Raw genomic sequence first — 22,996 nt, forward strand, 5'->3', positions numbered from 1 at the left:
GAAACTGCAGAAAATGCAAACTCATCTATAATGACTGAAAGCAGATAAGAGTTGGAGGGAGTGAGAGAGGGACAGAGTGAGGAGATTTTAAGAGGTCCTGAGGAGGTTTTACTAGTGACGAACATGTTCATTCTCTTCATTGTAACAACTTCTCTGTGCATGCATCTGGCAAAGCTTAATAATTTGTATACTTTCAATATGGTAAGTTTATTATATGCCAACTTAAATTCAATAAATATGTTAAGTCTAAATATACACATACAAAATACTGCTTAAAGTATAAGGTGAATAGAAATTTCAAAACTGTAACATGACTTTTTTTTTGCACATATTTCAGCTTGTCCATCAAAGGGGGGTGAGCTACTCCACAGTATTCAGCCTCCTCACGTGTCTGCTCACCCCACATCAGCAGCACCCACAGCCCAGCAGGGTCTAACCTCACCAGAACACAGTCCACATTCCTTCTCACTCTTCACACAGCCCACACAGGACTTTGAAAGCTTCTCCATCCAGCCGGGCATCTGCCCACAAAAGTCCAGTCATCTGCAGGCAGCTCTTCCCCACCACCCTCTGTGCAATGGGTGAATGGCCACTCATGCTTCAGGTCTCAGCCAAGAGGTCACTTTCTCAGAAGTGCCTTCTGTGATTCCCAGACAAACTGAGACTGAAGTACATACAACTCTTTCTTCATGGTCCTTCTCTGGATTATAATTAACTCCTTAGTGCTGTGATTTCTCTGAGAGCCTGTCTTTGTTACAAGGGAAACTCCATGAGCACAGGTCCCACCTATGTCCTGTTCTCTCAGCTCCCAGGGCCCATTCCAGGGTCTGACACATCAGAGATGCTCAGTAAACATTCATTAAATGGATGAGAGAAACCACCCAATGGAAGCCTGTCACCCTGTGGGACACTAGTGGTCAAACTATATTCCTTATAGGCAGGAAGACATTGGTGTCAGCATGGGCGGAGGCCACAACTGTGTGGGGATAATCCAAGGATGGATTTATCCCCCTCACACAATCAGGGGGTGGAAGATAGGACCAACTAACAATGAAGAGTCAGACCTACCTCCATACCCAGAAAATCTCAGCCCTCCCCGTTTCCACCTTGTGAGTGATGTCTCCTTTTGCTGGGGCCTGGACAGCAGCCTCTGACCTTTGTCTTCTCACAAAGCCTTGACCTGGCAGTAACTCTGGATCTTTGAGACCAGGTAGAGGTACTACCATGGGAAAGAGAGCTCACACTGACCTCAAAATAATGTGGGGATGACTCCCAAACCCAAGTTCCCTGGTCTGTGGGACACCTGCCTGTAGTCCCTGAACATCTCACCCACACATGATGTCCTGGGGAGCAAGGGGAGTTTCCTCAGCATAAGGGACTGAAGGTCCCAGTATATGGGGTTGCTTCCATCACAAAGGTCTGACGGTCCCAAAAGGGCCTCCCATCCCCTAACAGATGGACCCACAACTCCTGTGGATAACACTCCAAGTGGAGCTGCTTCAGATCCTGGGCCCTGGGGGAGGACTACAGCAGTGAATGGACAGGGACACAGGTGACTTGAATGCAATACCCCAATGCAATGATGGAGATGCACAGGCCATTTGGGGGATCAGCCCTCCAGCTTGGCACACTCATCTAAAAGCCTCAGAAGAGAAATCAACTGGTCCTGTTCTTGAAACATTTGGGTCAAAGAGTTTCTCCTGAAACAGTACATCCACCAGAGGGGACAGTTCTCATGACACTGTACTCATAATACTCTGGACCCTCAGCCCCTCTGAGACGGAAGCAGCCCCAGATCCTGTCCTCTTACTGGGATCACCCTGGTCTGGAATGGAGTCAGGTGGCCTGGAGCCCACAGTGACTGGACTCTGACTGACTGACCTTTAAGCTTAATGGCCAGTTCCCACCTCTGCCCAGGTGTCAGGCTCATTCTTTTGTCAGCATCCCTGGTAAAGTACCTGACATTTGCTGCAGGCCTCCTTCTGCTCTCCAGGGGGCGACATTTAAACACACAGACAACACAGGGAATTCACAGGTGAACCTGACTTTGCCTAAGGAGCTGGAGAAGGAGCCTGATTTCCATCCCCTGCTCCCACAGAGGCTTTTGGACCCCGCCCTCATGACTGCTGTATCCCACCTGCTTCTTCCAGGGACTCTGAAAAAACAACGAAGATAAAAATGTGCTGTAAATTAGCCTGACAAGTCCAGTGGATCACATGGCAGTCATGATGAGCTCAGTGACCAAAATTAACTGCACAGGATGGTCTGATCACAAATTCCTAACAGGGCAGGAGATGTCAGGAAGTCATGTCCCAGGCCTACAGCTTTGTTAGCAAAGGGCAGACTTTACGTTAAGTGAGCCCTGCTCCCTGTTCTTATGCATCTTGGATACCATACCGTTGACACATCAGAGGAGTTGTTTTTTGCAAAATGATTTGAAGGCACAGACTCTGGGACCAGCATATGAGACAAAATACTTCTTAGGTTACCTGGTTCCTTGCATAACCTCTCTATGTGCTGTAAATATTATTTATCCTGGACCAACAAAAGTAAAAAAAAAAAAATGTGTTTCTCCATTTTGCTATTTATCAATTCTAGAGATTTCTTCACTTCCTAATTGATTTCACACAACTTTTTCCATTTTCTTTTTTTTATCATAATGTATTAAATAAGTTGCACAACTAACAAGCTCAGGATTTGAAAACGTGTTCCAGGCATATGATGTTACCTTGGTTCAAATAAACTCATGAAAATCTTCACAGGTTGGGAAGTTTCTAACTTTAACAGGCCCAAGAGCACCTGCTTTCCCAGGGCTCTATTTGCTGCTCCCGATCCCATGCCTGGCACCACCCATGAACAAGGTGGGGTAATGAAAAGAAACTCCCCCAGGCAGAGGACAGACACTGCCCCAATGTAAGGGAGCATAGGACAGGATGAGGCAACAGACAGGGAGGGTCTCCCAGAAACTACCCCTGACGACCAGGGAGACCACAGCCACCCAATCTCCCATCACAGTGCTCTCTTCCCAGGATATGCAGGACACATTCCCCTTCACTTCCAGGAACTGCAGGGCCTCCTGTGACTCCTGGTCCTGGGTCTCTGTCCCTGGAAGCAGAGGCCAGGCTAGTGACAACCTGAGATAGAGGGAGGGTCCCCTCTGCAGTTGTCATCCAATTTGACCCCTTCTCACATCCACAGTCATCTCTGTGGCCTTCCTGCTGGGAGGATATCCAACCTTCCCAATGCTTTGAGAACACGGGGCAGACCCAGTGCCCAGCAGGGTTTCTGTGTCACAAAGAGAAATAATCTCCAATTTGGGGCCTGTGGGGCTCCCTGTGTGGTGCTGACAGACCCAAGACCAAGACACAGCAGAGGCCAATGCTGGGGTATGAGGATCATCCTCTCAGGGGACACATGCCTCCATCAGCCTTGCTGTTGCAAGTGGGCTCCACAGGCCAGTAAGATCCACCTCCCTGGTTAGCTTGTCAGATGCAGAGTCTCTGGTCCACCACACACATGCAGAGTCAGAATATGCATTTTAACAGGATGTGGAGACCCTGCCTGTGCACAGAAGAGGGGTAGGGGTGTCTCATCACGACATCACCAGATCTCATCCTGGTTGTGCATCCACATTATATGGAAAGCTGCTGAAGCAGCATCTATGGTGTCACCTGGGAATTCCAATCTCTACAAAGTTTCACAGGTGATCAGATGCACAGCGGTGGTGACATCCCTGTGACAAGCAGTCCTAAGGTGGCCCAAGAACTTCTGCTTTGAAGGGAAAAGTCAAATGTGAAAGAGAGAGGGCTGTGGGGGAGGGTATTGTGCACCAGACTGGGAGCCATGGGGAATTCCCATGACCTGGATGCCCCAGGCTGTTGCTTTTCCAAAAAGAGCATGTGAGTGCGTGTGTATGTACAGATACCTCAGCAGTTCCAAGGGAACCAAAATTTAGAGGGATAGTAAGATGGAAGTAGGGGGAAAGTGTGGCAAAAATGATGGGAGTAGGAGGTGGCTCCTTGACACAAACTCTGCCCTGGGCCACGTGACCAGGTAAGTGATCTTGCACCAGGAGGAGGCCCAGTGCACAGTGAAGAGGGACAGCAGATCCCAGCAGTTTGTACAGCGGTGCCTTTGAGCTTTCCTGGAATCCAAGCTCTTCTTGCCAAGGGAGGGACAGTGCAGGCAGCAGACACCATGGAGTCACTCTCAGCCCCTATCGGCAGAGGACCTGTCCCCTGGAATTGGCTCCTGTTGGCAGGTAAGGAAGGAACGATCCCTGGGGGTGGACTGAAGGAGGAAATTCAGGGACTTGCTGGGGTCTCCTGGGGAGAACAGCTCTGAGAGTGGAGGGAGGGCTTCTGTGTGTACCTGAGGGGAGAAGAAAGGGGGGCAGCGTAGGATGGGTAAGGGAGATGGGTAACAGGTAACTGGGAAATCTCATGATCTATAAGTGGAGTGAGCAGGCAAACTTGAGTTGCTGTTAATTCCTAAGTTATTTATCACTGAGTATTGAATATTGGAAACTGACCATAATAATAATAATAATAATAATAATAATAATATATATCAGGTGGCACCAGAGAAAAAAATAACCAGGGGTGCTAAACACCGTCCTTTCACCAACCCCAGGAGAAATACACCCCAAGAGGTGCAGGACTCTGGGAACATTCATTCACCCACAGTTTTTTGCAGCCTGTTGCCAGCACTGGGGATGCAAGATTGGAAAAGCACCGTCCCCATGGAGCTCACGTTCGGTGGGTGGAGAGATAAGAAAATATCTACATGTGATGTCAGGTATCCACAAGTGTTTTAAAAAGAACAACAGAGCAGTGACAAGTCGGAAAGGGATTATCAGAGAGTCTTTAGGGAAGGGTTCTATGAAGGTGCCTTCCATGGACACCCCTAAGTGTCAGCAGGGGTCTGAGGGCAGTGAGTGGGTGAGCTGAACAGACACCTGGAAAAGAGACTGAGAAACAGAAAAAGTAACAAGTTCACAGGTGCTGAAGTATTGGTGGTCATGCTGTTGACCTTGACCACGCTCACACAAAAACACTCACACACACACAACAAGGCTGAGATGAAGAGATCTTTTCAAAATCCAGGGCCTCATCTTTCCATCCTAACATATACATCTAAATATTGATCAATTCCTCTCTTTCCTCCTAGTTTCACTCTTAAATTTCTGGAGCCTGCCCACCACTGCCCAACTCGCTATTGTGTCAACCAATGCTGTCGAAGGACAGGATGTGACTCTACGTATCCGCAATATGCCTCCAGTTGTTAGAGGCTTCAAGTGGTACAGGGGAGAAGAGGCAAACTATGAACATAATATTGCACGTCTTGGAATGTTGCCAGGACATAGAGTTGGGCCTGCACACAGCGGTCGAGAGCAAATAAACTTTGATGGATCCTTGCTGATAAAGAGGGTCACCCTGAAGGACACAGGAATCTACACCATAGTAGTCTACCTTCGGGGCTCCAAAAAAGAAGAAATTGGATTTGGATGGCTCAATGTATATGGTGAGTGATTGCTCTCTTACCTCAGGGTGTTGTGTGGGTGATCACACAGGACTGACAGCCCTGGATTGGCCTCCTTCCCCCTCTGCATCATCTCCCAGGTTGGGTTTGGGAATTTAGTGCAGGACACACCCAGTAGAGACAAACTTTCTAAGATCAGAGTTCCCTTCCCAGATTCCAGCCCTGCAGACATTCTCCACAGAGAGAAGGGCCAGCCTGATGGGAGTTGCTCCACAGAGAGAGACCAGTCTCAGTCAGGTACATCGGCCCCTACCCATGACCATGACGCTGAGAAAGACCCTGCAGGGCTTGGCCAGGGCCCATTCTGAGGAGCCCCCTGCAATCCTCATAAACTAGCTCAGCTTTGGCAGCTGCACCCAGAACCCTGCCCCAGGGTTTCTGACTCCAGGGACACTGGGGATCCAGTGTCAGGTTGGGGTTAACCCCCTGGGAAGGGCTGAATGGGTGAAATGGTTTCCCAGGTGTCTGAGTCACAAGGCTTTTGAGCTGTTCAGAAGCCATAGCTCAGCCCCATGAGCCACATCTGGATCAGGGTGGTGCTTCACCTGAGACTGTGGTTGGCTAGCACAGATGGACTAGGTTGCCAGGCTATTTGTGAACTACACTGAAACATTCAGGAGAGTCCCGAGAAAGGTCAGAATCACAGGGAACAAAAAGGAGGAAAGATGCTCCTGGCAGCTCCTCATCCACCAGGGATCAGCCCAGGAGATTCTCTCTTGGAGTTGATCAATAACAGAGGCCCCTCATTTGAGCAGCTCCCCTCTCCCAATGTTTAGTCAGATACTGTGAATATTTTATTGTTAATACACTGACACCCTGGCAGTCAAATATTCATCGTACTGCATTGAGAGGAAACCAAGTCACAGGGAGATATAAAGCAGAGCCACACAGGCCATGAGAGTGACTCAAGGTCTGTCTGCAGCCATTACCTCTCCTCCATCCCAGAGGGATCCCTAAAGCAAACATTGGTTTTCAGTGATGACGAACCTTTTGAGCTCCCCGTGCCAGCATTTTGAAAAACCCTAACTTAACTCAGGTGCTGTGTGACATATAGAAATTTTTTGATATTTGCAACCATAGTAAAACAAAGACTTATATTTTTGATATTTATTTTATAGATTTAAATGCTATTTAACAGAAAAATCAGCCAAAAAATGAGTTCGCAGGTTACCTCTGACACGAGTGTCATAGGTTCGTCATCACTGGTTTTGATCTTCCCGTAGGCATCCCTAGTTCTGAGAGAGAGAGACTGTGGTCTAGAAAATAACACCAAATGGAGAATTAATTTATTTGTACTCTGGAACCAAATTACCTGCAGTAACAATCAGTTCGTGCAGGGAACACCCAGACCTTCACCTCAGGTGGCTGATTCACCCCTCTCCGCACTGGAGGTGAAACCACTGATTTGTTTCCTGATGTGTTGGTGTCATTCCCCCTGGATATAAAGGAAAGGATTTCGCCTGCTAGCTCTCCATTTTACACTTGTAACCAGCTAATGGATCAAGATGTAACAGTCGGTTGTTTTGATGAATTAGGAAGACATAAATGGATAGTGAAGGAAGGGATGTGCTAAAACCTCTTCAGAGGCTGAAACCTGGATGCAGAGTCCTTGGAATTCTGGCCACATGGGAAAGGCTCCCTGTCACTCCAGGGGTTGAGACCCATGTCTCAGACCATTTGCTGTTCTCTAGAGAAATAGACCTTCTCGCTATTGCTCTTAGGCCCTGGTGTATTAATAGTAATTTTTGCATATGGGGGAATTTTAAGTTCTTTCTAAATTTCTATCTCATAACCACCAAACACAAATGATCCACAAGGGTCCGAATGTCAGAAATCCATGCTGCCCTCTTGCCATCCATCACCGCTTCTGCATCTTCACAAGTCTCACCTGCCCTTAGCCAAGGGAGAACGACTTTAATGACCACGGCCCAAGCATATCCTTCTATGCCCTCAATCAGATCCTTTGTTCCTTCACTCCTTCCTGGCTAGTTCCTTGGGCTCTGCTCTATCATTAATTGGCTCATTGGCTCATGTCAGTCACATTCACCTGGGAATGATTGACCCAGCTCTTGATCCCAGGCTCTGAGTAGTCAACTGACCACAGGTTTGATCCTGGTTCCCTGTTTTATTTCTGCTCCAATATGAGTCTCTAAGTCTTAGAGTCTAAGATGTCCTGGAAAATGGTGGCTCTTAGAAACATACCTCAGCTGGGCAATGAAGGTCTGTGCAGCTAGAAAAAATTGCAGTCAGCTGGTCAGTGAAGAACTAGGAGAGGTGTGGGAGGATTGGGGGGGGGGAGTTTCTTAACCCTAGGTTCTCTGTTTTTCCACAACCAAATCCTGCTAATCTATTGAATGGTTCCCCTCATTTGTTTGCCTGTGGCTATTGCCGTTCAACACCATTTGTTGAAAGACTGTCCTTTCTCCATTGAACAGTCTTGGCTCCTTTATCAAAACCATTTGATTGTGTCTTTTGACAAATAGAAGTCTTTATACTACTGTAACTATTTTGGTTACTTCTACTTTGGAGTAAGATTTGAAATTAGTAACTGTGAGACCTCCAATTTCAATTCATCCTTTTTAAGATTGTTGCAAACATTTGGGATCCATTGAAATTCCACATAAAGTGTCGATGAATTTTTTTTTTTATTTCTGAAAAAAGTAATTGGGATGTTGATAGGGATTGTTTCAAATAGGTAGATAGTTGGTGGTCTTGGAATCAATGAACATGGATGTCTTTCCAGTTATTTGTGTTTTGTTTTTTTACTTTCAGAAATGTTTGGTAGTTTTCAGTGAATTCATCTTCCACCTTGTTAGGTTTAACCGTAAGCATCTAGTGTTTTTGATGCAATTGTAAATGAAATTGTTTATTTTATTTTACGATTGTTCATTTTTGTTTAAAGAATGTAAATGATGCTGAGTGTTGATTTTTTCTCTGGCGACTTCATCTTTTCATTAGTTATAATAGTTGTTTTAGGTATGTATGTGGTGAAATCTTCAGGCTGTTCTACAATAAGATTATGTTGTCTTTTTAAAAAATATATTTTCTTATTCCTCTCTAAATTGGATAGCTCTTATCTCATCTTCTTGCCTGATTTTCCTGACTGGTTGAATTAGTGGAAAAACAGCATCCTTGTCTTATTCATGATTTTAGGACTGTTTTCAGAGGTTCTCCATGGAGTAATGTGTTAGCTGTGGACTTTCATGTGTGGTCTTTACCATATTAAGTAATTTCCTCCTATTCCTACAGTTTCTGTCTTTGGTTAAAATCATAACCACTTCTCTTTAGTGATTTATTTTAACATTATATGCAATCAGCAGGCTTGTAAATAAAGTCCCATTCATACTGAGGAATCTTATAGATGGAACTTATCCAGGTCCAAGGTCATGAAGACTGGGTTGGGCATCTTTATTGCCTAATGAGTTATTTGACAATAATTAAATGCCCGTTCAATTTCTGTAAAGTCCCATTGGCCCAAGTAGTGGGCAGAAGTGGTAAGATTGCCTTTCCCAACATACATGGAATTTTTAAGTCAAAATAACTTCGAGGAAAGGGTCAGTAAAAGCTCATGAGAGGAAAACTCCACCTTACAGTGATGTTATAGGACACGTGGACTGTGAAAGGTTTCCCTGTGTCGATACTACTAAGATGTCTATGGGAAGAGGTCAGGGGTGATCTAGGTTCAGAGAAGAGGTGAAACCTTTTCCCTACACATCGTCCCCTGAACAAAGACAATTTTCCTTCTGCGGAGATCACAACCATCCTCTGGTGACTTTACAGAGCTCACAGTGGATTCTCAGTGGCTAAGATGTCTGAGGAGCTAGCATGGCCCAGGTCCCAAGCTCACTGTCAATTAGCCATGCTCTCTATTTCTCCACAGAGCGAGTGAGAGTGCCCACCCTCCTAGTCAGCAAAACCACAGTCACAGAGAATAAGGATTCCGTGGTCCTTATCTGCTACACAAATGCAGACTCCATCCAGTGGTTCTTCAATGGCATGAATCTGCGGCTGACGAGGCGGAAGAAGCTGTCCTGGAATGACCGAACCCTCACCATTGACCCTGTCTGGAAGGAGGATGCTGGGAATTACCACTGTAACGTGTCCAACCCCATCAGTTTCGTTGCAAGTGAGCCAGTTGGGCTGAATGTAAAATGTTGGTGACTCTCCTCTTCTCCTACATGTTACTAAACACTGAATAATCTTTTGTACCCTATAAACAGATTTGTTGTGAGAGTGGAAAGTCCTTAGAAGATTTGCATTGAGTCAATAAATGCTCAAAAAGGAGACCTGATATTGTCATTATTGTTGACTTAAGACGATAGTCTATACCAGACCCCACCTCTGTGTGGTCTAAGTTTTACCATCTCCAAAGTGGAGGTGACACCAAGTCTTCAATAGAATCTCAGTGGCTGTGTGATTACCCTTGGTGCAGGTGATGAGTTAGCATAAATCCAAGCTCTGTCCCTCCTCCAGGGGGACATGTAGTGGATTCCCAGATACTTTTGTTGGCAATGGGAATGAACAGGAGGACACCCATGTGGGTAACAGTACTGATCTTCTTTTTCTCCCTGTTAGACTTATTTCAAACAAATGCTTAAGTCTTTTTGAGTATTTTTATTTGTATGGCTACTGACTTATTTGCATAAAGTAAACAGGACTCTGTTTTCTTTGTTAATATGGTATAATTGGAAAACTTAGTAACACAACCAAGGCTTTGGCTCAAATGTCCTAGTTAAGACTGATGCCCACAGAATTAGAAATGACCTCAACTTTCATGGAGAAAATTTGACTGGAAGGTTTTTTTCGAATCTCTTGGATATGAGGGCATTACCCAAAGCTAGAGAGTGAGGTTTCCTAACCTGAAGAAGCTGTTAGAACTCCCATCTCTGGTTTCATAGAAAAACCTGCATCAAGCAAATTATGTGGTAAATGTCAGTTCCTCTGCACTTGAGTCACTAATTGGGGCAAATCCAGTGACACCAGCCATGTTGTAGGATGGAGAATACTCTTCTTCCTAGGAGGTGACCTGCAGTCAAAACGAAGGTGACTGTAGAGAGCAATGTAATGTCTCCATGGAGAACTCTAGAAGCACAGCATTCTGGGAGATCTGATCCTGGCTGTGTTCAGGAACTCTCAGCTACTTTGCATATGTTAATAAATTGATGGGAAATTGCACCTCTTTATACATTGCTGGAAATGATATAGCTGTCAGCTGCGTCTTGGCTAAAAGATATTTAGTTGTGTTTCCGTCCACTGTGCAGAAAGCAGTTTTGTTCTGAACTGGAAGCCTTAATATTCCCTCAGAGTAGCTAACCTTTACAGTTTCTTCCTGACAACATGTCTCTGTCTTCCATCCTTACACCATTTATTTTATAAATGTAATTAGTAATTGCAGATTCTTTCTCTGCACTTTTGAAATATACAAACGTTTCCTCAAAAGCTCTCTTGCCAGTGTTATGACCCAGATAAAAACTGTCTCAGGGGCCTGGCCCCATCCGTTTGAAATGTAATCCTCCTGGTGTCCCTGTGTCCCAGTCTCTGAGGGAGAGTAGGAGCCTAAGTTGTGTGGGGTCATTTACAACCAAGATGAGAAAAGACCTCCTGACAGGCTTTGAGGAGATGGTTTACATTTCCTTTTTGTAAAGCCCATTAGCAAACACAGATCCCTATAATTCCTTCTTCTTTCTTAAAATCTCTCCATTCTTGTCTATCAGGGGTGTTGAGTTTCATCTCACTGCCCTATTGCATGGTTCTGAAGAATGTCTTCCTTGCCTCTTTAAATGTGTTGGACACCTGTTTTACTTTGTCATCATCTACCCGTAACTAGCTGATCCTGTCATTTTGCTCACATCGTCAATCCTTACCTTATTTTCAAATCTTCCAATTTCTTTCCTTATCAGGCTAAAATCCTCCACATAAAGGGCTCCAGTTTTGCTGCCTTCCTTCTGACTTGGCATCCACAGCAGCATCTGACGTGACTTCTTAGATGCTTTTGCAGCTCCAGGTTGCCTCAGGATATCCTTTGCCCAAGAATTTGAGAAGACATGCAGGCCTGAAAGGGCACACGTCCACAGGGACCAAACCATCAACAGTGTTCACAGTTATTTCCACTGCACCTTCATGGAACAAGATCACAGAGATTTTCACAAATACTCTCTCTTGAACCTTAAAAACTCTAGTAAACATGCAGGTCCCTGACATGTCAGCCACCCACAGGCTGTCACTAAAAAATGCTGTTTTGTGTCCTCCGTGACATGGAGCTCAGGCCAGACAGGTGTCCTCATACTTTGTTATCTTCATTGTTTTTACAATCTCCAGGTGCAAGTTCTTACAGAATCTACATCTAGAACCTGGGATATGGAATTAAATCTTTCCTGTGCCTTGTGGCCTCTGGGCTATTTAGTTATACTCCTTTGAGAGCTACCCAGATGTGGATTGTGGGTAAGCAGAAGTGGGTTTAGAGGGGAGCTGTTGAGTGATAGGATTTGTTCAGAGCCAGGATGATAAATTCTAAACCCTGGGGGGTTTGGAGATGTAAGGAATTATATGAGGTCAAGTGGACCTAAGGGTGTGCTGCAGGTGGGCTCTTTTGGGGAGGGGTCTGGAAGGGGCTGAGGGATATGAGTGAGGGTCTATTTTCTACATTTTGAGGGAAAAGCCACGGGAGTTGGTGTAGTGAAGTGGGAATACCGTTCTCCCAAACTGCGATAGGCAAAAGGGGTGAGACACAGGGTTGGGGGAAAGAATAAGGTTCTTGAAGATTCATATTAGTGTCCTGACATTTGTGACAAGAGAGAGCACCAAATATACTTCATGGCAGGAGTTACAGAATAGAGATAAAATAAGAAACAAAAGGAAATGCAAATGAGCGTCTTGTAGGGTGTTAGGAGTCTGAAAACTGAGGAGGGATGGGGACACCGTGAATGCAGAAGATGTGCCTAGGGAATGTGTCATTTGAGTCAGGAAATTAGTTGAAGTCCAGGGTAGTCAGACTACAACAAGGCTTGGCATGGTGCCTGGGAGAAATGGGGATTGCAGGTCAGGTTTGAGGGTGAGGATCTAATTGAGGGCCAGATGTGTCCATCCTCCAGCTCCAACCCAGGAGAGGTGTGTGGATTTGGCAATCAAAGCAGTTTCCCCACGGCCTGGGAGAACCATGAAAGGCCAATCTCAACTCTATACACCAAGATGTGCCTCAACTGAGCAAACACGTTAGCCATGTCTCCAGGGATTTGTGTGTCAGTGAGTAAGTCTGACTAGGAGCCTGGGGTCAGGCAAGGAAAACGGTGATAGTATGTGTTTGTTGAGGGAGAAGAAATTGAGGGCTGGCATGAACTTGGAATGTGTGGAGCATTTACCTTCTTTGTTGACTAGTGAGAGTAACTTTCTTTGATTCCACAGATAAGAGCTCTGTGATAGGTCACAGGGATGGAGTGGTAGGTACCCACCTGTCCTTTTCTAATCCAGGATGTGTCACTTCCGTCTGTGATGAATGCTTCTCTCCTCACCTGAACTTATGTTGGTGGGTGTGGTAGAACTTGGTTATGATGGGCAGTTCTGCCAACCTGGTCACATTACAGACCACGTCCAGACTCTCCATCTCTCCTCAGGCCTAGAAGCCTGTTGGGAGCTGCTGTTTTATTGCTGTAGAAGATATGACCTTGTTCACAAGGAGTCTGCCCAGGAGTTATTACTTTTTAGGTCTCACCACAGGTTTCGCAAAGCACCTTTCATTCTTCTAACATCAATTAGCAACTTGTCTGTTTCTCTGGAGGGTACGTCCAGCATAGCCCAGACTATTGGAGCCATAGATGTGGCAGATCCCTGAATGGTCACAGATGTGGATGGCCCTATGGCTCATGCTTTCTTAAACTGATGATCACAAGAGCTGATCCTGTCTCTGGTGTCACTGTCTTCACTGATGTCATTGTCTTAGAGCATCAATGTTAGCAGGCATCACTTCCACCCTTTGGAGCACACGTGTCTGACTAAGGCATTTAGAAACTTACAGTTTTGTTTTTCTTTAGCAGGAAAGCCTCTAGTTCTCGCCATTTTTATGACTTGAGTTTGGCATTGAATTAACTTGGAGAATGAACAGATCCATTTGCCATGGTAGCAAGGGCCACTTCATGGGCTCATAATTTGTGCAGCCATTTAGAAGGGCCTGTGGTAGGTTTAATAGTTTGCTTTTTTCATCCTAAAATTCTTAAACTGAACAAAGATCCCAGATCTTTCACCTTACTTTTCATAGTCCTGCCCTCAGACCTGACCATTGGTTAGGAATATTCTGTAATGTCACCAACAGAGATCAGTACAGCAGCAAGGAAACCTGGAGAAGCCGGTAAAGGATGTAGAGATGTATTTGGCTTTTTCTACTCTGTTTATGTCATTACAAGTGTCTAATGAGCAGGACCATCCGACGCCCACCACTGTAGCTCACAGAAGGAAGGATCTCTGTCTATGTCTATGATGTTCTCTGGAGATTCAAATTTAAGAAAATCTCAGGTAGTCGGCTCAATTGTGAATGGCATTAAATAGACACAATAAATCTACACTAAATATTGGTCTTTAGAAAAAATACTGGAGAGGAGAGAGAGAGAGAGAGAGAGAGAGAGAGAGAGAGAGAGAGAGAGAGAGAGAGAAATTGGTGATGAGAAAGAAATCGGGTGAGTTTTCATCTTCCAAGAGGAAAGACCTTGCAGTAGATAATGCAAAAAATTAGTAAATAAACTCAAAGAATGTCATTTAAAGAACTTCGCTTCCATCCAGGGGAGCTCCCATTGTTTGGGGCAGATATCCTCAGTATGGCCCAAAGAAACCAGAACCTTCCTGTGATAACTTTTAACAGAACACACAGAGACACAGGGCTTATCAGGCAACATTCAGTGTTGTCACAAAGACAAGAAAGAATATCCAACAGGAGAGAGCTGCGACCTGGCTTTGCTTACAGTGTGAATATCAGACATGTAATAACTATTTCATGTTCCACCAGCAGAGGGAGTTAAAATACCCTTTGATTTTAGAGAATCACCTCAAAACAATTTATCTTCTCTGGGTCTTACAAACTGATTAGATGTGTCCTTGAAGTCCAAACGACTTGGCTCTTTGTCCAAATGATATATAATGGGCACTGGCATATTTTTTTGTATTTGTTTGTTATTTTTTTATGTCAGGATGATAAATTTAAAATAAATGGTGATAGAAATAAAATATAACAAGAAAAAGACAAAAATTACTATTCTCAGTTCATTAACCAGACCAGAAGTGCTCTGCCTTCCTTTTAAAGAAAAATATTACTTATTTAATTTAATTTTTATGTATTGGGAAGTAGACTAAAGTTGCAGTTTCCCGAATGATCTCTAAGGGCAGGACTGGAGACTTGATTTGCTAAAGTGTTGCTGATACTTCCTGGATGTAAACACTGGGAAATGGACATGCTGCATTGGTCTTGAATAACAGTCCCGCTGCAGCCTCCATGACCCACCAGCTCCATGGCCCTGAGTGTGTGTGGGAGAGTCACAACCCACACCGCACAATCCCGCTTCCCTTCTCCAGAACTCACACATCGATTCTGTTGTCAGAGATTCCAGGAATTGTTATCTCCAGGTTCTGTGTTGTTTTTTGTTGGTTTCTGTGTGTGTGTGTGTGTGTGCGTGCGTGCGTGCGTGTGTGTGTGTGTGTGTGTGTGTGTGTGTGTGTGTGTTTTCCAAAGGTTTTAGGAGAGAATGAGTTAAGCCGAATCTTTCCTAGACATAATTGGGCTCCTCTCTTTTAACATATGCAAAACAAGGATCTTTATCCTGCCCACCTCCCAACCAGATCCTACCCAAATCCTCCTCTTCTCAGTCAAGGTCAAACTCATTCTTCTAGGAAATCTTGGCATTATCCTTGCTGCCTCTGTTGCTCTCAGTGACCAACATTCTTTGTTTTTGTAAATTTGAATACTGGAGATACATATCAGTGGAACACACTGTTCCTGTCTTCTTGTGACTGGCTTGTTTCATGTATCATACTATCCAGAATTACCATTTTTATAAGGCTGAATAAGGTACCATTGTATATGTACGTGCTACATGTTTTATGTTACTCTATTAAATATAGAGTTGCTTCCACCTCCTGTGTATTATGAATAATTCTGCAATGAAAATGGATGTGTAAATAACTCTTCAAAGTCCTGCTTTCCATTCCATTGGATATAAAAGCAGAAGTGAGGTTGCTGGACCACATGGTACATGGTAAGTCTATTTCTTATCTGCCTCCAAATTGTTTTCCATAGTAGCTGCACCATTTTTCGTTTTCACCCACAGTGGGCCTGGCTCCCATTTTTCCACTTTGTGACAACACAGGTTATTTTCTATGTTTCCAATGGTGACCATCCTAATGGGTATACAAAGATATCTCATTGTTGTTTGGATTTGATTTCTCTAAGGATCAGTAATGTTGGGTATCTATTCACTAGATGCCCGATGCATAAAATCCGTGCAAGGGGCTTTGCCCTCGCAGCCCAGGCTCCCTCAGCTGCGTGCCTTGTGGCCTCACCCTCTGCCCACTGGTGATTCTGGAAGGTCATTCCACCGTCTGGTCTAATTAGAATGTTAGCTCTTTATTATATAGGATAACCATGCTGGCCATTTGTATGTCATCTCTGAAGAAATAAGTGTTCAAATGTTTTTACAATTTTTTAATCATGTTATTTGATTTTGTTGTTGAGTTGTAGGAGTTCATTGTATATTCTAGATATTAACCCCTCATCTTATATATGACTTGCAAAGTATTTTCCACCATTTCATAGGTCACCTTTCACTCTGTTGATTGTGTCCTTTGATGAACAGAAGTTATTCATTTTGATAATATGCAATTTTCCCAAATTTCTTTTATTACCTGTATTCTTAGTCTTATTCAAGAAATCATTTCAAATTCAATGTCATGATGGTCCCCTCTCTAATTTCTTTAATGAGTTTTATAGTTTTAGGTTTCACATTTAGGATTCAATCCAATTTTGACTTAATTGTTGTTTATGGTATAAGCGATGGTTCACTCCATTTGTTTGCATGTGGATGCTGCTGTTCAACGCCATTTGTTGAAAAGATTGTCCTTTCTCCATTGAACAGCCTTGGCTCCTTTGTCAAAACCTTTTGATTGTGCCTTTTGACAAATAGAAGTCTTTATGCTAGTGTCACCATATTTTGGTTACTTCAGCTTTGTAGTAAAATTTGAAATTAGTAAGTGTAAGATGTCCAATTTCATTCTTTTTTCTAAGATTATTGAAATAATTTGTGGGTCCATTGAAATTCGTTATGAATTTTAAAGTGGATTTTCCTATTTCTGAAAAAAGTCATAGAGAATTAGATAAGGATCATATCAAATAGGAATATATTTGGGGGTCTTCCAACCCATGAACATGGATGTTTTTCAAAGTATTTTGTTTCTTCTTTACTTTCGTTCAGAGACATTTTGTAGTTTTCAATGTACATATCTTCATCTTATTAATTAACTTAATTATAAGTATTCTAGTCTCTCTGATGCTATTTTAAATGGAACTGTTCTCTTAATTTTATTTTAGCATTGTTCATTTTTGTTGAAAAAAATGGAAATTATGCTGAGTGTTGATTTTCTCTCCAACAACTTTGCCTGTTTTTCAGATCTTAAAATCTTTTTGGTGTGTGTGTATGTGTGGTGAAATTTTTAGGGTTTTCTATATATGATTTTGTTGTCTTTTTTAAAAGATAATTTTTATTCTTCCTTTCCAATTTGGATACCTCTTATTTAATCATCTTGCCTGATTTTTCCAGCCAGTTCTTTCACTACTATAGTGAATAAGTAGGAAAAACAGCATCCTCACCCTAATCGTTTTGCCTCAGTGGATAGAGCGTTGGCCTGCTGACTGAAGAGTCCCAGGTTCAATTCTGGTCCAGGGCATGTACCTGGGCTGCAGGAACATCCCCAGTAGGGGGTGTGCAGGAGGCAGCTAATTGATGTTTCTCTCTCATCCATGTTTCTAACTCTCTATCCCTCCCCCTTCCTCTCTGTAAAAAATCAATACAATATATTTTTTAAAAAAGAAAAACTGCATCCTTATCTTGTTCATGATGTTAGTAACATTTTCAAAGTTTTTCCATGGAATGTTGGGTTAGCTGTGGCCTTTCATGTGTAGCCTTTATCATATTGAATAGTTTCCCTCTATTCCTAAAGCTCCTGACTTTTGTTAAAACTATAACCACTTCTCTCTAGAGAATTATTTTACCATGATATTCAATCTGCAGGCCAGGAAATAAAGTCCTTTTAGACTGAAAAGTCATTTAGCTGGAACTTCTCCAGTTACAAGATCATGAAGACTGGGTTGGGCCATCTGTATTGCCTAATGAATTATTTAAAAAGAGGTAAATGCCTTTTCACTTTCTATAAAGTTCTCTTGGCCCCAGTGATGGACAGAGGTGGTAGCCAGCTTTTCACAACATACATGGAATTTTACATAAAGAGTGGGACCTCACCTTTTTAGAAGTTAATGAGAGAAAGAATTAATAAAAGCTCATGAGAGAAAACTATTACCTGATGATGAGGTTATAGGAAACATCAGCTGGGAAGGTGTTCCTCATGCTGATAATACAGAGATGTCTGGGGAACAGGTCAGGGGTCACCCTGGGGTTATGTGGGGTCAGAGAAGAAGTGCAGCCCTCTCCTTACACATTGTCACCTGAACAAAGACAACTGTCCTTCTGCAGAGGTCAGAACCATCCTCTGCTGACCTTTACAGAGCTCACTGGGGACTGCGAGTGGCTGAGATGTCTCAGAATATAGCAGGACCCCAAGTCCCAAGCCCACTCTCAATCAGTCCTTGGTCTTTTCTCAGAGCCCAACCTCCTAGAGAGCAACATCACAGTCACAGAGATTGAGAATGCTGTGGTGCTGACATGCTACTCAACTGTGATCCTCACCCAGTGGTTCTTCAATAACATGAGTCTATAAGAGCATGAAGCTGTCCTGGAGCAACAGGACCCTCCCTATAGACCCTTCAGGAGGGACGAGGCTGGTAACTACCAGTGTGAAGTGTCCAACCCCATCAGTTCTGCTGAAAGTGAAGCGGTTGAGCTGGATGTAAAACATTAGTGACCCTGCTTTCCTCCTCTCTGTTATTAAACCCTGAATAATTTTTTCACCCTTGAAATAAATTTTTTATGAAGGTGGAAAGTCCTTAGAAGACTTGAACTGAGTCAATAAATGCTCAAAAATGAGAGCTAGCATTGAGGTTATTGTTGACTGAAGCTAACATTCTACACCAGGTCCCACCTCTGGTTGGTCCCTTTTGCACCATCTCCACAGTGAAGGTGACACTGAGTCCTTCCCAGCAAGGGCAGTGGTTATGTGATGACCAGTGGGAGCATGTGATAAGCTTCCAGGAGTCCAAGCTCTGTCCCTTCTCCAATGGGTCCTGTGGAGGGTACCTGGACACTGTTTTGGACAGCAAGAATGTACAGGAGAACTCCCATGTGGGTATCAACACTGATCTTTTTCTTCCTGTTTTACTTCTCCCTGAATATTTCTAAAGCCCTCTTAAAAACTTTACTATTTAAAAATATGTTTTTATTGATTTTTTACACAGAGGAAGGAGAGGAATAGAGAGTTAAAAACATCGATGACAGAAAAACATCAACCAGCTGCCTCCTGCACACCTCCTGCTAGGGATGTGCCCACAACCAAGGTATATGCTCTTGACTGGAATCGAACCTGGGACCCTTCAATCCACAGGCCTACACTCTATCCACCAAGCCAAACTGGTTTTGGCTTAAATACTTTTTATGTTTGTGGCAGTGGATCGATTTCCATAAGTTCAGGAGGATACTGTCTTCCTTGTTAATAAGATATAATTGGAAATGCTGGTAATACAATGAAGGCTTTGGCTTAAATGTCCTAGTTCACACTGATATCCTGAGAATTAGAAATGACTTCATTCTTTATGGAGCTAAGTTTCTCCTGAGTGGTATTTTGGAATCTCTTGGGGAAGAGGGCATCTCCCAAAGCAAGAGAGACTGCAGGTGAAGTGTGAATGTGAGGCTTCCTAGCCTCAAGAGGCTGTTAGAACTCCCATATTAGGTTTCACAGAAACATGTGCAGCAGAGCAAACTATGTGTGAATGTCATTCCTCTCCGCTTATGTCACTAATCAGCCAAATTGAGTGACACCAGCCATGATGTAGGATCACAAATACTCTTCCTTGGAGATTTCGTTTGATCAAAGGGAAGGTGACTATAGAGGGAAATGTAATGTCTCCGTGGAAAACTCCCATTGCACAGTTTTCTGGGAGTTCAGATCCTGGCTCTGTTCAGGGACTCTCAGCTATTTTTTCACCTGCTTATCAATTGCAGGAATTGATGAAGATGCAAACTGGATCTTGCCTGAAAGATATTTAATGGTATTTTCCTCTACTGTGCAGAAAGCAGTTCTGTTATGACCTGGGGACCTTAATGTTGCCTCAGAGTCACTTATGTTTATATGGGTTTTTCCTGACTGCAGGCCTCTGACCTCCATTTTTTTAGAGCATTTTCCTCAGAAATGTAATCGCAATTTGAAATTGCAGATTTTTTCTCTACTGTTTTGAAATATATGTAAGTCTCCTTAAAAACTTCTTGCCAGTGTTATGTCCCATAGAATATTTGTCTCAAGAGCATGGGCCCACCCTTTTGAAATTTAATCCTCGTGGTGTTCCTGTGTCCCAGTCTCTGATGGAGGTTAGCAGCCTAACTTGGGTGAGGACATTTACAACCAGGAGGTGAAAGGACCTCCTGTCAGGATTTCATGAGAAGTTTTACTTTTCTTTTGTGGAAAGCCAACTAGAAAACTCAGATGTCTATGATTCCTGCTGCCATTCTTAAAATCTCCACAGCCTTTTATTTTGAAGATGTTTAGCTCAGTCTCACTAACCTATTGCATGGTCGATCTTCAATAAAGTGTTTCCTGCCTCTTTCAATTTGCCAAATGCATGTTTTCTTTTGATATCACCTACCTGTAATTAGCTGATCCTGTCATCTTGCTCATCTTAGCTTATTTTCAAATTTTCCAATATTTCCTTATCTGGCTATAATCCTCCAAATAAATGTTTCTAACTTGCCTCCCTCACTTCGGACTTACCCTCCAAAACAGATGGCCTGACTGCCCAGATCATTCCGTGGCCCCAGGTTGCCTTGGCATGGCTTTTGTCCCAGAATCTGAGTGCACCTGCACAGCAGCCTAACCATTAAGAGTATTCTCATTCCACATGCATTTTAACTGCACTTTCAAGGGAAAGGTCACAGAGATTTTTAAAAATATTATGTCATAAAACTCAAGAACTCCAGTAAACATACAGGATCTTTGTAATGTCAGTCGCGCAGGCCTACAGTCAACGACCTTATTTTGGGCACTCTGTGACCTGGAGCTCAGACCAGACATCACTGTCCTCATTCTTTGTTGTTTTTACAAACTCTATGTGCCTGTTCTTAGAGAGTCCATAACCAGAACCTGGCAAATCAGAAATAAATGTCTCTTCTGGTTCTATTTCCTTTTCTGCTCCTTGTGCCCTCTGTAATATTTAGCTGAAATGCTTGGAGTCCTGAAAGAGAATGGTTGTGGATAAGAAAAGGTGGGTATAAGGGGGCACATGGAGGGATGGTGTCTTCTCAGAGTCAGGATGAGAAATTATAAAGTCTGGGAAGGTTTCGATGATACACATTATGTGGATTCAAAGGGACCTAGGGTGAAATGCAACAGGGCTTTTGGGGGACTCAGAATGGAGTTTAGAATTATGAGTGAGAGCCCGACTTAGCTATGGAGAGAGAAACCAATGGAGCTAGTGCAGTGAAAGGTGGGGGAATCCCATTCCACTAGACTTGGATGGGCACGAAGGGTGAGACACATGGTAAGGGAAATGACAAGGAAGTTGAAGACTCCGTATAATGCTGTGACACTGGGACAAGAGGGAGCACCAGGCTAAGAGAGGACATGTGATAGGGGCAAGGAGGAGAAGGAGATGAGCATCCATTTGGTGACTAGGAGCCTGAAGAGAAATGAGGAATTGTAGAATAGGGACACTATGAGCATAGAAGATGATTCCTGGGAGTTCGGGATTTGTATCAGGAAGGGAGTTGTAGTGCAGGGTAGCCAGCCTAGAAAAGGGGTTGCATTGAACTTGGGTAATGTGGGGAATGCAGGGTAGGCTTGGAGTTGAAGAAAATATTTGGGACCTTAGGTGTCCAGTCTCCAGTTTTGACCCAGTAGAGACATGTGCAGCTGGATCTCAAAGCATTGCCCAGAGGCAGCAGTTTCCACATGACCTGGAAGAGGCATGAAAGGACAAATTTAATTCACATACCGCTAGCTGTGCCTCAGCTACATCAACAAGTTAGCCGTGTCCCAGGGCATTTGTGTGTCAGTGAGTAAGTCTGACTAGGAGCCTAGGGACAGGCAAGAGAGTAGCTGATGATGTGTGTTGGGGGCGGAGGAATTGAGGGCCAGGATAAACTTGAGTGAGTGGAGCCTTTTCCTTCTTTCTTGACCAGTCAAAGTGAACTTCCTGTGATTCCACAGGTGAGTGTTCTGTGACAGGTCACAGGGCTGGAGTGGTAGGTGCCCATGTTCTTGACCACCTGTTCTTATCTTATCCAGGATGTGTCACTTGCATCTGTGATGGATGCTTCTCTCCCCACCTGACCTTCTGTTGGGGGTTTGATAGAACCCAGATCATAATGAGAAGTTCTGGCTACTGGGTCACCTTACAGACCATGTTCAGACTCTCTGTCTCTCATGAGCCTTGAAGCTGGTCAATGGCTCTTGTTCTATTGCCTTAGAATAGAACCAAACCGTAGGAATGTGCATCTCATTCTTTATGAGGTATTACAAGAGGCTTAACAAAGCACCATTCATTCTTCTAATATAGATTAGATGAAGGCACAAGCACAGAAACATCTTCTTTACTCTGGAGGGTATCGTCCAGCATGGCCCAGGTTATTGGAGCCATGAAAGCCTCATGGATGTGTCAGAACACCTGAATGGTCAGAGTCTTTGATGTCCTTACAGCTCATACTTTGCTTAAACTGCTGAACATTAGCAATGACCCTGACACCGTTGTCACTGTCATCACTGATATCATGGTCATCAAGCATCAACATCAGCAGGCATCCACTATCAACCTTTAGAGCACAGATGTCTTACTAAGGCACTTAGAAGTCTTATCGTTTTGTTCATCTTTAGTGGGAGAGTCTCTAGTTCTCACATTGAGGATGACTGTAGGTCTCTAGGTATTTTAAGACTTAAATTTGGGATGAAATTAACTTAGATGATGAACACATCCATTTGCTCTGCTAAGGAGGGCCAACTTCACTGGATTCCAATCTGTGAAGTCACTTATAACGGCCTGCAGTAGGTTTAATACATTGCTTTTGACATTTTGAAATTCTTCTTTTTTCTTTATTGATTAAGGTAT

The 22,996-nt window shown here is 43.6% G+C and overlaps 1 protein-coding gene across 1 annotated transcript; it reads left to right on the plus strand.

The window, feature by feature from the left end:
* The first annotated feature begins 4,197 nt into the window (after nucleotides 1–4,197).
* LOC132217322 (carcinoembryonic antigen-related cell adhesion molecule 3-like) lies at nucleotides 4,198–22,709 on the plus strand. The gene is made up of 4 exons (XM_059667420.1): nucleotides 4,198–4,261; nucleotides 5,170–5,523; nucleotides 9,422–9,667; nucleotides 22,591–22,709. Exons 1-4 carry the CDS (start codon nucleotides 4,198–4,200, stop codon nucleotides 22,707–22,709), a joined length of 783 nt encoding a protein of 260 aa, XP_059523403.1.
* Nucleotides 22,710–22,996: the final 287 nt, after the last annotated feature.

The sequence above is a fragment of the Myotis daubentonii genome, chromosome 15 (genome assembly GCF_963259705.1).
Source record: "Myotis daubentonii chromosome 15, mMyoDau2.1, whole genome shotgun sequence".
Taxonomy (NCBI): domain Eukaryota; kingdom Metazoa; phylum Chordata; class Mammalia; order Chiroptera; family Vespertilionidae; genus Myotis; species Myotis daubentonii.